This window comes from Pithys albifrons, chromosome 2, assembly GCF_047495875.1.
Source record: "Pithys albifrons albifrons isolate INPA30051 chromosome 2, PitAlb_v1, whole genome shotgun sequence".
NCBI classification, from domain to species: domain Eukaryota; kingdom Metazoa; phylum Chordata; class Aves; order Passeriformes; family Thamnophilidae; genus Pithys; species Pithys albifrons.
The window spans coordinates 20059059-20073747 of record NC_092459.1 but is presented as its reverse complement, the minus strand read 5'-3'; the positions used below and the strand labels follow the sequence as shown (position 1 = coordinate 20073747).

Genomic DNA, 14689 nt, shown 5'->3' with positions numbered 1-14689 from the left:
CAAAAAATGCAATAAAACCTCAATTATTCAATTTAGGATTTTCAGTAGAAGAGTTTGAAGCACTTCTAATATCAGTCTAACTATTTAGCAAGTATCATTTGTAGTGGTCATGGAAGCTGCCAGGAAACATTAGGTGTTTTCTGGCCAGGAGGAGGGTTGGTACCTTTCAGCCAGATTGTGTTTTTTAACTTAACTGTCGTGTTTGAAGGAAGTCTTCCCCCAGATTTTATAAAAGAAAAACATACAGGAGAAATATAGCAATTTGTAGGGGAGAAATGAATGTTCAAGGCATGTAGCACCTTGTAAATGCTTTTGATGTAAAATCTTCTCATAAGATTTCTTTTCTGTCTTTTTAATGAATGTTAATATTGCAGATACTGTTGAATGAGAGACTTTCTATTTTGTTGGTGATTTAGCTACACATTTAAAATGCAACATTTAATACCTAAATAATTTTTTTTGTGTAGAGGAAAGATACCAATAACATCAAATAAATAACCCAAATACATATACTTCTTCCAATAATTCATGTTTCATTTTATAGAATTTTCATATAATTCAAACTGTTGTTGCTGAGAAACAGACCCTTTTTTTCTAAATCAAAAAAAGTTCCCTTCTCTGACAACTTCACTGTTCACAGGTGCAGTAGTATTGTATGGAGAAAAGCTGTGAAGCCTAAAAATTACTGATAAAACTGCCTGGAATTCAGTTAATTCAGTTGAATATGCAGTTGATATTCAGTTGAATATTACCCACAGTAGTGCTTTAATAGATTTGTGAAATGAAAAGGAAGGCCTAAGAGAGTGTTTCCTTCCAGGAATCCCTGATTGTGGAATATTATTCTTTTCTCATTATACCTTAAGGCTACAGGGCTTTAGGGGAAGACCCCATTATTTTCCATAGTCTTGAGGGCACTCACTGAATCACATAAGCTATGACGTGTGAAGTTATTTAAAGAGCATATGCTGTGATGGAAAGGTGTAGTATATTAAGGGCAATGCTGGGGAAAGGTCACTGGAGATACTGTCTTTATTGCAGTAATTTTTTTACTGTAAGCCCTCCTTAGAACAGTGGATTGATTCCATAACAGAAAAAATGAAGAACATAATTATGGCTAGAAAGATTGTTACTTTGTTGTAGTTTACTTCTTTGTTTCCTTTTTTTTTCACTTATTTAGTTCCCTCAGATGTGTTTTTTATCAATTCACTGTGGAAAGGGTTTTATGAATATTTAGGAAAAAGACAGCCTGCTACTCTCACTGTTGATTGGTTCAATACTACAAGCAGCAAAGTGAATGCCACATTCATTGAGGCATCCAACATTCAACTCAAACTATCAGGTAGGTTCAGAATTTGTTTTAATCTGCTCAGTTTTGATGTATTTTCATCCAAATGCAAAACAAAGCAAAAACTTTATGTTAGCACTAAAAAATATTTTTTTCTGTTTGTTTTGCAAAAGGAAATGTCCTAACATAATGGTCTGCACAGATTTCAGTAAACTTATATTCAGTCACCCATCTATTTTTCGTGTTATATTTCATATAGATATAGAGGTATGGCTTATTTATCTCACACTCCTGGCTAGCATGGGTGTGTTGAACTCACAGAAAATATTGAAGAGGCAGACAAAGTGTTTATAGGCATTTTAATAACTGTTCCATTGAAAAGCTCAGTTAATCAATAGTGGTTAATATTTAAAACAATATGGCCATAATAATGGCATAGCATTAAATAGGCACAGACAACTAAATAACTTCGTAAATCATGCATACCTTTTAATCAATATCATGCATTCCTTTCTGCCAATTTGACTGTGAAGTTCAGATTTAGCCACTCATCACAGTTATATTGAAATGAGCATTATCAGCTATTACTATCTGTTAAGGGTAAGAGTTCAGAGAGAATTTCCTTAGTTGGCTGCAAAATACGAAATTTTTTTTCACTGCAATATGGATATCTACTCTAGTGGGTAAGGTTGTGATGTGAGTCAAATCCATTTTTTTCCTGTTCAAGGAAATTCCAGGCACGGAATTCTATCTGTATTCAGATGTATTGAAATACTGTATGAAAAGGCCATTATTCTTGCCCTTTTATGTGTAAAATTCAACAGTCAAACCAATTCTTGCATCGTGTTATCAAATATGGTAAGGCAAAGGATGAGTTAAAGAAGATTCTGCTATTACAGCACTTTAAATCTTGGGGTTTTCCATGCTATAAAATTCAGTTATTATAGAATGTTGTCTACAAACTATGTAGTTCAAAAACAATATACATAGATTTGAGAGGTTATGTAAACAAACTGGTTACAAATTTGTTTCAAAAGCATATCTTACCTCCTTTATGTTAATAGGTGTTTACAAGAAGGAAGAAGCCCATTTGCTCTTGAAAGTTTTTCAGATTAAAGGACCCAGTGACATTTTTGTAAGCAAGTTTGAAAATGACAACTGGGCACTAGACGGTTATGTAAGTAGCCAGATTGCCATGGATAAAGCTTGCTGAGTTTAAATTTTGAAGCAATTTCTGATTACCTATGTAACTATGTACCTATTGTTTGGTATTACAAATGTGGAACGCAACACTCTAGATGACAGCAAAGAGATTGCATTACCTTTTTCTTTCAAAAATAAGTATACAAGCTTCTATCTGACATACTCCAATTTGAATTTTTAGTTTATGAAAGGGAAGGGGGAGTGAATCAGCATATTTTGCCATATTTTTGCCTTGTTTCCTTGGATGGGAAAGGGAATTTTACCTTTAGAGACATTTTCCTTTTTTTGGTTTCGTAAATAATTCTCTGTAATAAAATTACATCTAATCTTGAAGAAAATCAGTGTTGTTTTACTCTTTGTATTTCTTCCTTCTGCCACAGGATGCATTCTATAGAAAATAATTTAAAATGTGACAATTCAACAGGCTGTATAATAAGTGAATTATGTGTATGGTCTTTAAAGAATTTTACAATGCAGCAATGTATGTCAGATATTTTAAAATCATTTCAGGTGTTATTTTGAATATAAAATAATAAATATTGTACAAGCATAGAGAATTCACTAATACTTTAAAGGCTAAATGTGAAAATCTGGGCTCCATATTGTCTATTCTAAGTCAGAAAGACAAAAAGTTTAATATTGTTTTTTGTGTGTTTCAGAAATCTTTTTTTTCTGTTTCAAAAAAAAAATAATTCTAGGTATCCTCAGGGATTGAAAGAGGTGTTTTTACCTATCAAGGTGATATACATGGAAAAGACTTTGGAAAATTTATGCTCCAAAGACAAGGTAAATGCTTTCATATGTTTAACATTTTTGGTTCTTGCAAGATTGAATTCAACAAATTAATCTAGCTGAAGTAAGCATATTTATTTCACACCACTCCTAGCATAAAAGACATAACCAAATATGCATATTTGAAACTTACAGTTCAAATCCTAATTTAACTATGCTTAATGTGTTACTGTCACAGGTTTTCTAGTACAGCAACCTAATGAGTACTGGATGCTCTTAAAGAGAATGCCATTGCCAGTGTTTACTTTTCTGTCAATGTCTTTTTGAAAGTAATAGGGGTGTTGTGGAGTGCAAACACATTTTCTGCTTAAATGTATAAATTGTTTAACAAATTAAAAGGACAGAATCAATCTCAATTTTGATGGTGTCATTTGGAGAATGCTTGATGCTGGTGGATGTTTTCAGAATGTATATTTATTTAGACAGAATTCTAGTTTGCTGTCAGTAATATGAAATGGATGTCTGATATATGTATTGGAGCTCCAGGCTGAAGTACTCTAGCAGCTGATATAACACTGGTTATTCAATTAATAAAAAAACTTAGTCATAAAAACTAAGAAAACATTTACTCATGAAATATTTACTCATAAAAGATTTTTGGCAAATACCAAGTGTAGTCATCCGCATTTCCTGATCCTGGAACTAGTACAGAGCAGTCAAAGTATGGTATATAAACAGAAAAACACAGATCTAGGAAAAGGAGACAGCCCAGCCAATTTATCCATAGCAGACTGTCTGTATGTTTTATAAATTGCCTTGGTTCCATTGCCTTCATTGGTGCTGTACCAAATGCCTTTAGAGTTCTGTCAAATCTCCCTTGTATTTCTTTATTAACTACTGTAATGGCAGTTATTCTATGGATTTGCTCATCTTGCCCACCTTTCAAACTTCTAAATATGTGTAGCCACAAGGAGAAGAAGCCTATCTCTTCAGAGTCTGAGCCTAAGAACTGCCAGTTATGAAAGCTGAATACAAGTCCAGTCTTCAGAGTAAATTCTTGTGTGGAACAGATTGTTTGTCTGCAAGTACTTTCATGCAATCTTTATCACTGTAATATCTAAGCTGCTTTTCCTTTCTGATTTTAGCAAGCAAACTATAAAAGCAGAGCTCAACATTTGTTCAAACATCTGTCTGTTAAGCAGACTTTGGTATCTTTAAACAGTAAGAGTGTGGTTTGTTGGGTTTACTTCTGGTGTATGTATGTATTTGTGGTTTGGTTTTTTTCTTAAGCCAAATCAAAAATATATATTTTGCCAGCTCTCTAATAAAAGTTTGCTTCTATGTGAAATTGATAACTCAGGGTGATAAATGAAGAACAAGCAGAATGACAATTAAAGAGTTATAGAGTTCTCCAGTGGATGTATTCTACAGTACTAGGAAACATTGTCCATATCATCCTCTAGAGCTGCAGTATGAGAGCTGAGTTTTTCTATATCTAAGGCTGGTAAGGAGCTGAAGTGTCCAAGTTACACACAGATTCCTGGACTGAGGGCCTCTCACCTTCAGCTTTGATATCTCAGCAGTCAACTTGCTATAAATGTAGATACCATCTCTTTTACAAGATTGCTAAGTAGACACTGCTTTATAGAAATAAATTGCTTATTCTGTATTGAAGAATCTACTGCTGAAAGGAAACAGCAAATTTCCATCCAATACTGGTAATAATATCTGTTAAAAACCTCTCATATTCAAGGATAACTTGTTGTGGGTTTTATATCTATTCCAGTCATGAATATTCTGCTGAGGTAATGATCTCATATGTCCTCTGGCTGAACACTTAACAAATCTCTGTTTTTTCAGGAAGCTAAATTATTTGCTGCCTTTACACTAAGCCAAAAATACACATAAACTGCACATGCACTAGTTCATACATAAAGCCGTATGATTTTTTCACCTGCAAGCATATTTTGAAGCATTTACTGAGAACTACTTTGTTAAGTGTGAAAGAGCAATCTATTTGATGAAAAGCTTGGTATAACACACTGCTAGAGAAAGACTGGTCTCCATGGATATTCTCAGTCTTGAAACTTAACAACATGAAAACAGAAAGAATATCTTTCTTAGTAAAGTTCATCCTCTTTCAGAAACAATTCTGGTTGTAGCCTTAAAAAATATGGGTAAAGAGATCTCTTTTCTCAGTCTGTCAAAAGAACTAGAACTGTACCTGAGCCTTCTTAAGAGACCCAAGTTGTGATACCAAATTATTTAACTTCTTTTTCCAAGTGATCAGTCATTGCTGAAGGCTTTCCGTTTCTTTTGTTTTACCAAGTTGGTCTCTAAAGGCTAAAAGTCTGCAGCTAGGTTCAGTTTTACCAATTGCTGAGTGCCTATGCCTCAACACTGTATTTCTAGAAGATGTTTATTTTATAATTTTGTTTATTCCACTTGGACTGTTGTTTAAAATTACATGAAAAGGTAGCTTTGTGAGAAAAGAAATTTACTTCACCAAAGTACTATTTTCCTGTATTTATTTCCTCTGGTGAAATACAATGACCCACTTCTCTTCCTCCCCCCCCCACCCCTTTTTTTTATTGAAAGTATTTTTAGGTTTTTTTGACTGAGATAATATATCAACAAAATATTAAATATGTGTAATTAATTTGCCTCTGGGATATATTGGATCAATGGCTGTGAAATACTCATTCATCTCTTTAAATTAATCAACTCTTAAAAGCATTGAACATCAGGAGATACGAACTATGAATTTCAGTCAATAAATCAACCTTCCTCTCCAGATCATTTCACACAGCTTCCATCATTCTTGAGGAAACTCTACTTCTAAACAGGACACTCAAAGCTTCAGAGTACAAAACTGTTGTGTTTGCCAATGCACAAATAGATGACTAGGAGTAAGGAACTATGAGACGATGTGTTAATATACATCTACATGCAATGAGATCCTACCCAAAGTCTTTGCTATCCAGCAGGTTCAGTTAGGTGAAGAAGTTCCAGCATTTTTTGTTCCTTGGAAACTGCTGACTTACTTTGTGTGTTGGCATTTTTTCTCTTAAGTACTAGACCTGCTAACTGGTTTTGTCCCAGAAATTGCTCTTATATATGTAATTCTACTTTTCCTATCTTGCATGGCTTTTACTCTCACACTTTCTCTAACTTCACAGCAGTTTAAATTGTCAAGGTGGTCAAATATTTAAGCACTTTAGCAATATCTCTCTTTGTACTGATGGAAAAATATGTTCTGCAAAATGCCTTTACAGTCCATGTTATCTGCTTGTCCATAACAGGAACCCAGCAAGGCCATGCCACAGGTCACTGTCTTCGCATTCTCTGCTGCTCAGTTTTATCCCAGGGCAAACACAGCTGCCACAGGGACATGCACACAGGTGCACAGACTTGGGAGTGCTACTGAGCCGAGCAGAACCACTATGGTTTATTGCAGTCATGTTGGGTTTTACTTCCTTGTTCATGTTTGCTGTGGTCTCACATTGCTTGTTGTTTCTGAGCTGAATATTAAGACTGCAGGAAAAGAATCAATACTTTTGCAGTATTAATATTTTTTGGAGAAGTTATTTGGCTTAACTTTATTAAACTGACACATAATAGGTGTATTTCTTAAGTATTTGACTTGCTGAATACTGTTTTCAAATAATTTTGGTAGTTGTTGTTATATTATGAAGTGGTATTAACAAGGTTTTTACTGTGTTGTTGCATGCTAATGATTTCAAGTTTTTCAATAGAATTATTTTATCAATACACCATTTTTTTCATTCTTGAATAAAAAGAGTACCATTAGATAGATAACATGGGAATTTCATTTCTGCCCCTTTTGTTTCATTGCAGGTCCTTTAAGTGCAGAAACAGACCTTTCAAATCACTATTATGGCACAAACAGCAGTTCGGTTGCAGCTGCCATCTTGGTACCATTCTTTGCTCTAATATTATCAGGGTTTGCATTTTACCTCTACAAACACAGGTATTGTAAATGTCATTTATTCAGTACTTTATAAGGGTTATGTTTTAATTTTGGTAGGTAAGTGTAACTAGAGAACATAGAATCATAGAATCATAGAATCGATTGGGTTGGAAAAGACCTCCAAGATCATCGAGTCCAACCCTTGGTCCAACTCTAGTTCATTTACTAGATCATTGCACTCAGCGCCACGTCCAATCTGCATTTAAAGATCTCTAGGGATGGTGAATCCACCACCTCTCCGGGCAGCCCATTCCAATGCCTGATTCCTCTCTCTGTAAAAAATTTTTTTCTGATATCCAACTTAAATTTCCCCTGGCAGAGCTTAAGCCCGTGCCCCCTTGTTCTATTGCTGAGTGCTTGGGAAAAGAGACCAGCCCCCACCTGGCTATAACTTCCCTTCAGGTAGTTATAGACAGTGATGAGGTCACCTCTGAGCCTCCTCTTCTCCAGGCTAAACAAGCCCAGCTCCCTCAGCCTCTCCCCATAGGACTTGTGCTCCAGTCCCTTCACCAGCCTTGTTGCTCTTCTCTGGACCCGCTCCAGCATCTCAATATCCTTTCTGAACTGAGGGGCCCAGAAATGAACACAGTACTCAAGGTGTGGCCTCACCAACGCAGAGTGCAGGGGAAGGATCACTTCCCTGGTCCTGCTGGCCACGCTATTTTTGATACCGGACAGGATCCCATTGGCCTTCTTGGCCACCTGGGCACACTGTTGGCTCATGTTGAGCTTCCTGTCAATTAGTACCCCCAGGTCCCTTTCTGCCTGGCTGCTCTCCAGCCACTCTGTGCCCAGCCTGTAGTGCTGCAGGGGGTTGTTGTGGCCAAAGTGCAGGACCCGGCACTTGGCCTTGTTGAACTTCATCCCATTGGAATCAGCCCATCTCTCCAGTCTATCCAGATCCCTCTGCAGAGCCCTCCTGCCTTCCAGCAGGTCGACACTCCCTCCCAGCTTGGTGTCATCAGCAAATTTGCTGATGATGGACTCAATGCTAAAGCTTTTAAGAATACCCTTAGCCTAGAAAGACAAATATTTCTGGGTGTTCCTACAAAGGGAATCAATACAGAGCAGTTCTTAATGGTGAACATGTTGAAAAATTAGTTGCTGTGTTAAGGAGCAAAGACCTATCAACCTTTTTGGTTCATTAGGCTGAATCAGATTGAAATCTCTGGTCACATGTTCTATTTTTTCATTGTAATGCTTTATGAAATTGAATGTATGCTACTTCTTTCAAAATGCTTGAGTATTAATTATACAAGGTGAAAAACCCATAAATCCCATCAGGGAACAGCTCATAATGAGACTACTTAAAGTATGCGCTGAGTCAGCTAGTGGATTCTATGGCACCACTCCAGCTCAAATGAAAATTTCTGTCACTAGGTAATAGAAAAAATTCAATCATCTGTCTGAAATTTGGTTTAAAAGTTGATATCTATGTGTCTTCTGAAGATTTGATCATTCTGAGAGCAATTTGCAAAGTGGTATTTAACAAGAACATGTTTTCTAAACTTTTTTCTATAATCCTGATACAAGTGTATTTTCTGATTGCAAGAAATCACACAGACAAACTGAAGTCCACCATTGCCCTATGAAAGAGTAAACTGTCTGTCTACCTGCCTCAGCATTGGATGATTTGGGAAAAACAAATTGCTGTGGGGATTGAACTTGTGAACTCCAGTTAAAATGATCCATGTCCTGAAATGTAATATACCCTTTTGTTGGCAAAAACTGCTCAGGAAGAGCTGTCAACTATGTCTCCAAACTTGTTATTGTAAGTTGCCTTCCTGATGCCAACAGGTCTACATTTCAGACAGCTCTTGCTCTGCACTGGAGAGGCGGGAAACCTTAAGAGCATCTTGAATGCACAGCATTCTGATCTTGAGAAGAGATATAACAAAAAGGGACTATTGCTTTGAAAGAGGAGGCAAACAAACAAACAAAAAGTATATTGCGACACAGGGCTACATTTTGTGGTTTTTTTCTATGAAATTTGTAATGTTCTATATGAGCGGTAGAAATGTGTATGTATTTAGGAGAGATAGAACTCACTTTTCGGACAAGCAGCTGTAATCCCTCTGTTTATGGTATGGCTGGTGCAGCATTGCAGTTCTGCCTACCTTAATCTAATTTATACTCACTAGATACTTGAAAAAGGAGATGTTCTTCATAACTTTATTTTTCAAAGAATATTCTTTCTTTTCTTCTATTTTCAATCAAATTCTTCCATTAAACCACAGTTTTTAGAGGGGATATCAGTGTCATATTGCCATCAGAAAATTAACAAGTTGTTTAGTTATGTAATTTTAGGTCAACTTTATTCTTTTCAAAACTAAGAAAGTTCCAAATGAAAGAGAATGGAATCTGTGAGTTTTGAAGAGACTTTCTTGAAATTACCTTAATCACCAGAATAACAACATGAAATTCTAACAATGGCGGGACAGTAGTTATGCCCCTGGAGGCTCTCTATATCAGAAAATTTGAAGGTCTTCTTAGGGGATGTTTCTGCTGTGCCTATATCAGATTAACATCACCTACCAGCCTTGTTAAACCTTTTTCACACAGTTTCTGTATGTTTTATCTGACAGACAAGGATTGCTGCAGGAATGAAGGCAGCCTTTCTGAACAAAATTAAAATATATTTAATCACTTACACTTAGAAAAGTTCCAAGTTGTCTAAGATACTTCAGTAATATCTGAAAATATGCAGAAAAAGACATAATTTATGAGTAACACAACTATTTCAATATTGTCAATTTCCATTACAGACACTTTTGTGATAGCTTTCGCTGTTTGCTACCCAAAACAGTATAATTTTTTAAAAAAGGCTTTTCAAGAATCCATTTTCTGAAATTTTATATTGAGATTCTTTTCTAATTTGTTTTTACATTTATTAAGCACCAAGCACTTACATTTTTCACTTCTTAATTTCCCTTCTTGACCTATTTCAATTACATGTATAAAATGATATGCTGAACCTCCTCATTATATTCTTCAGATACTTCTAGGTGCTAGGAGATTTAAAGTTGAAATAGTAAAATACAGTATCATAGGATATCACCTTACTGGATATATCATAAAGTCTGCACAGTTTATTACACTGATTATTTATCATTTAATTATTGGTTTAATATGTTCTAACAGTATTTTGCATAAAAATGTGAATGTCCTTGAAGTTTTGATATCTTCTTCATGGTGAGAAAACACTATGGTGGCTCCTTTCAATATGAATTGGTACTGAATTGTCAAAATTTAGGTGAATCTTAGTTAGGATTTGATCAATCTGATTACATGTGTTTGGACATTGTATTCAGTAGTGTTTATTGTTGGAAGTATTTATGGAAGTAGACAAGCATGCTGCAGGGGATCTTTCTGGAATAACTAAAATCACTGACACTTCTCTGAAGGTTACTACTACTAGATGTGCAAGATATTCTGGACACTTTCTGTTATATGTAGACAGGATGCAAACATTCAAATGTTTATTTTTAAGGGTTGCTAATGATAATTTCCCTTCTTCTTTTCCCCTCAGAACAAGACCAAAAGTACAGTACAATGGGTATGCTGGACATGAAAACAGTAATGGACAGGCTTCATTTGAAAATCCCATGTATGACACAAACTTAAAACCCACAGAGGCAAAGGCTGTGAGGTTTGATACGACTCTGAACACAGTTTGTACAGTGGTATAGCCTTCAGTGCCCAATATGACTGATCATAGCCATACCTCTGATGGACAAGCAGTAATTCCTTTGGTGCCATATACCAGTTTCCCTTCTTCTCTCAGCTTTGCTGCTGTAATCTTTAACATCTTTTGTCAGCCTACATGCAGCTAAATTTTCTGGTAAAAACGTGTCAGTCTTCGGGGGATCAGACAAAGAATATTTTTTCATCTTAAAGTTGGATCAAAATGCCTGGCTGCATCTGCTTCAAATCAAGGCACACTCTAAGGAAGACTGCCGAGTCATGCCAATTTGTCATATTTAATGCCTCAGACTTTCATATTTGTATTTGGCTGGATGCCTTTCAATACATTCTTCTGGGCACTTGGATAAATCCTTTGAGTACTGTGACAAATGATAGCACCGCATATTATCCCCGGGAATATTCTGAAGAATAAAGCTGTCTTGAAGGAGGAGACAGCCTTCCTTGAGGTTGCATACACCTGCAAATGCTTTACCATTGAAATATTGTTAAAATTGAGGAAACTTAGAGTGTATTTCATTCATAGGGCAGTTTTGCCAATTTCCCAATCAGCCATTAATATTGCAAAATGTTAATGCACAATTTTTTTGCACTAGGGTGTTATGGCTGACTGAGTAAGATACTGATAAAAATATACAGGGTTTCTACACACTGTTCATTGTATATAGACATTCACTCACTCTTTTCCAAGCAAAACATTCCACGATAAATTTACTTGGAAGACTAGATGATGAGCCCCATGCTTAGCACCGGTTTAAATCTTGTGCAACAGAGGATAATATTTCTTTTGTCAATTTTTGACTAAATTTTATTGTAAACATGATTGAAGTCACTGGAGACTTTCAGCCAGAACAAGAGCCCGTTTATGATAAATTTTCATTGCCACTATTGTTTTCTTCTGAAATCAGTCATCAATCACCATTGTCAGTATCATACTATTTAACAGCAGGGGGGTTGGCAGCTATTGCTGCTTGCCATGTAAAAATGTGAATATTAATTTATTTTAGATAGCTCATAAAAGTCTGTGAGCCTGTGCTCATAATACAGTCTTCCCTTTTACATTTTTTTCCATTTGTTTCCTGTAATATGACATCATTTTCTGATGTTACATGGAACTAAACCACATTACAGTAGCATCTATAAACCCAGTGCAAATTGTCTATAACAAGCTGTGATTCAGTTTCTACTTTGAACAAAGGGAAATATTCAACTATATTTGCTGTTTATTTTTAAATTTTTTAAACACACTGCTTACTGTTTTTGTACTTACACAGTTTGACAGAGACATTTTTAAATATGAAGGTTGAGTAAATCATTAACATTTGCTTAGAGTCAGAGGGTTTCTTGAAAGAAAAGAAGCCAACAAACAAAAGATGTCATAGGGCAGATAAATAAATTGAATTTTAAAATTAGGAAATTACAGGAAATAATGGAGCAAAATCTGATTTCACTCAGATACATTGAGCTCAAAAAACATGAAAGTTGCTTTGCTTTTCTTACAATTCAGGATTCTTTTTGATACTGTTGTTTTGTTTTACTTTTCTGAATTTTGAGATGTCCTACTGTCCAGTTGCAATCAAAATACGTAGAAAAATGTTTCTGAACTCCATATGTGTGTAGGTCTGGCTGTTATACACAAAACAAAAAGGTAATATAAGCCCAGTAACAGGTTTTTCAGCTAATGTTGCAGAACACAAAGAAAATTTCAAAGGTAACCCTTGGTCAGCTTAACAACTACATCTGTTAGATGAAAAATACCAGCAATATAATACAGTATTGTAGGGCCTCGAGCTGTTATATTCTTCACATGAGCAAGAAACTCTGAAGAAAATTTAATAAATAATCCTTTCCAGTCAGTTCCTTGTTCATTTTGTTAGTAGTTTTTGATTTCTTTTTTGTTTGTTTCTGAGGTTATTGTGTAGTAAGTTTCATTTATCTGTCCCATCTCAGAGCCCTTCACATTTTCTGAGAAAGAACAAAATCATCGGATGAAAGTTGTTGTCCTGATCCTCCCCCACATAGAAGTCGCTCAGCAAATGAAGAGCTTCTGTAGGAACAGTGGGCCAGGGAGAGAAGCTGTTGTGTGATTAAAGTTTCTGACAGGTGTTCAAAATTGACATTACTGCTTTGGAGATCTTCCTGTAGTGGCAGGGGCAGAAAAAAAAATGGAGTTTTGAAAACAAGATATATAGCTATTATTGATGTTTTCTACTCCTGTCCTTACAGTGTATTCTTCAGTGCCCTGTCTCACCACCAAGAAATGCGTTGGAGCATAGGTGCCAGAAAAAAGAATAGGTAAAATATTCAATCTTTTCTGCTAGAGAGCCTAGAATACTTTATCCAGCAGTTCATTTTGGGGAGGTTATGTAAGGATTGCTTTCCCTGAGTGAGTGTTCTTTGATCAGGGAAACTCAAAAACAGGGGCACAGTGACAAAGTATTCTAACAAGTTTGCTTGGAGGATGGATTAAACAAGAGCTTCAGACTGAAACCCAAGTAAAACAAAGCTCTGGTAGTTTTATCAGTTCTGTCCACACCCTTCAAATGCCTCTCCATGCTGTTTGAGTCTTCTGTTCAGGTTGGATCACTTTCTCCTGAAGTTATTCCACAGAGGGCTGTATATGCATGCACTTAGACATGGTGCTTCATCAGAATGATTCTTAAAATGATGTGCAGTGGCTGGGTAATGGCAGCCAGGAAATCTGGTTTTTGAGGTACATGCAGAAGACTTTTTCCCCCAGCGTTGACCAGATCATTATGACGGGCTAATAATACATGCTATATATTTTTTTTTTTTTAAAAAGAACAGGTTATGTGCTTCAAAGCTGTTAAAAACTGCTGCTTGTATCACACATCTTGCCTTTCTCCAGGCTAGCTGCAATAATTTTTTTTCTTGTGTAAAATATTTTGTAAACAAAAAAAGCTGTTAATAAAAAAAAAAAAAAAGTGGGAGGGTGAGGGTGGGGGCATTGGGGAAGAACGCCGGCATTATGATCAAGTCAATCTAATTTTCATTTCCACTATTTCATCCTGCCATTTCACTACATGCTGCTGTGACATGAAGTAGGTGCAAAAGAACTTTTTGTACAGAGATATATTTTTTATGAAGAATTTGTAAAATTATTAAATATGCTGTACTTTTTTGATTAATGTAGGTAAATTGTTAAAAATAAATGTTTTTACAATACAAAAAAATGTAATTTTCCCAGTAATGTAAAATTTACCATCTTTAGCTGATTTTCAGTTCTGATCCTATTACACATGTATTAATATAAAAGTGGCCTGTTAAAAATAAACAGTATTCTCTTTGGGAAAAAAAAATAAACAAACATTTAAGATTGTAATATAGCCTGTGCAATGCCACCTACCTTGAAGCAAAATCAGAGTTCTAATTAAATATTTAATTTTAGATTTTCATCTTTTGTGTGACCTATTCTTATTTAATTTTATGCTTTTAAATCTCAGATACTGATTTTTCATTACATCAGATTGTTCAGTAGAATCTTAATCTTATCATTTTAAGTTCCCAAGCATTATGTAACTTGGCAAAAATTTCAGGTGCTGTCTAGTGAGATGATGTTACACTCATCATTCCGATTTTAAAGTAGGACTTCTCTCTCATATAACTCACTTGCTCTATAACAAAATAACTATTCTTTCACAAGCCTGCATCCTACCCGTGTAATTGATGGATCACATGGAGCCAGAGGTATTTCTTAATGTCTGAGAGTTAGTTCTTCAAATGTACATTCTTCAAATAAAGTAGAAATGCTTATA

General features: G+C 35.4%; 1 protein-coding gene across 1 annotated transcript in view; it reads left to right on the top strand.

Moving 5' to 3' along the window:
• The window catches only part of CSMD1 (CUB and Sushi multiple domains 1), a 1094767-nt gene extending 1080444 nt beyond the window's left edge, over nt 1-14323 (top strand). Inside the window, exons 66-70 of the mRNA XM_071548449.1 lie at nt 1178-1339; nt 2350-2462; nt 3187-3274; nt 7079-7211; nt 10741-14323. Coding sequence (XP_071404550.1) covers nt 1178-1339; nt 2350-2462; nt 3187-3274; nt 7079-7211; nt 10741-10900 — 656 coding nt within the window. The 3' untranslated portion in view covers nt 10901-14323. The remainder of the gene's footprint in view (nt 1-1177; nt 1340-2349; nt 2463-3186; nt 3275-7078; nt 7212-10740) is intronic.
• The last annotated feature ends 366 nt before the right edge of the window (nt 14324-14689 follow it).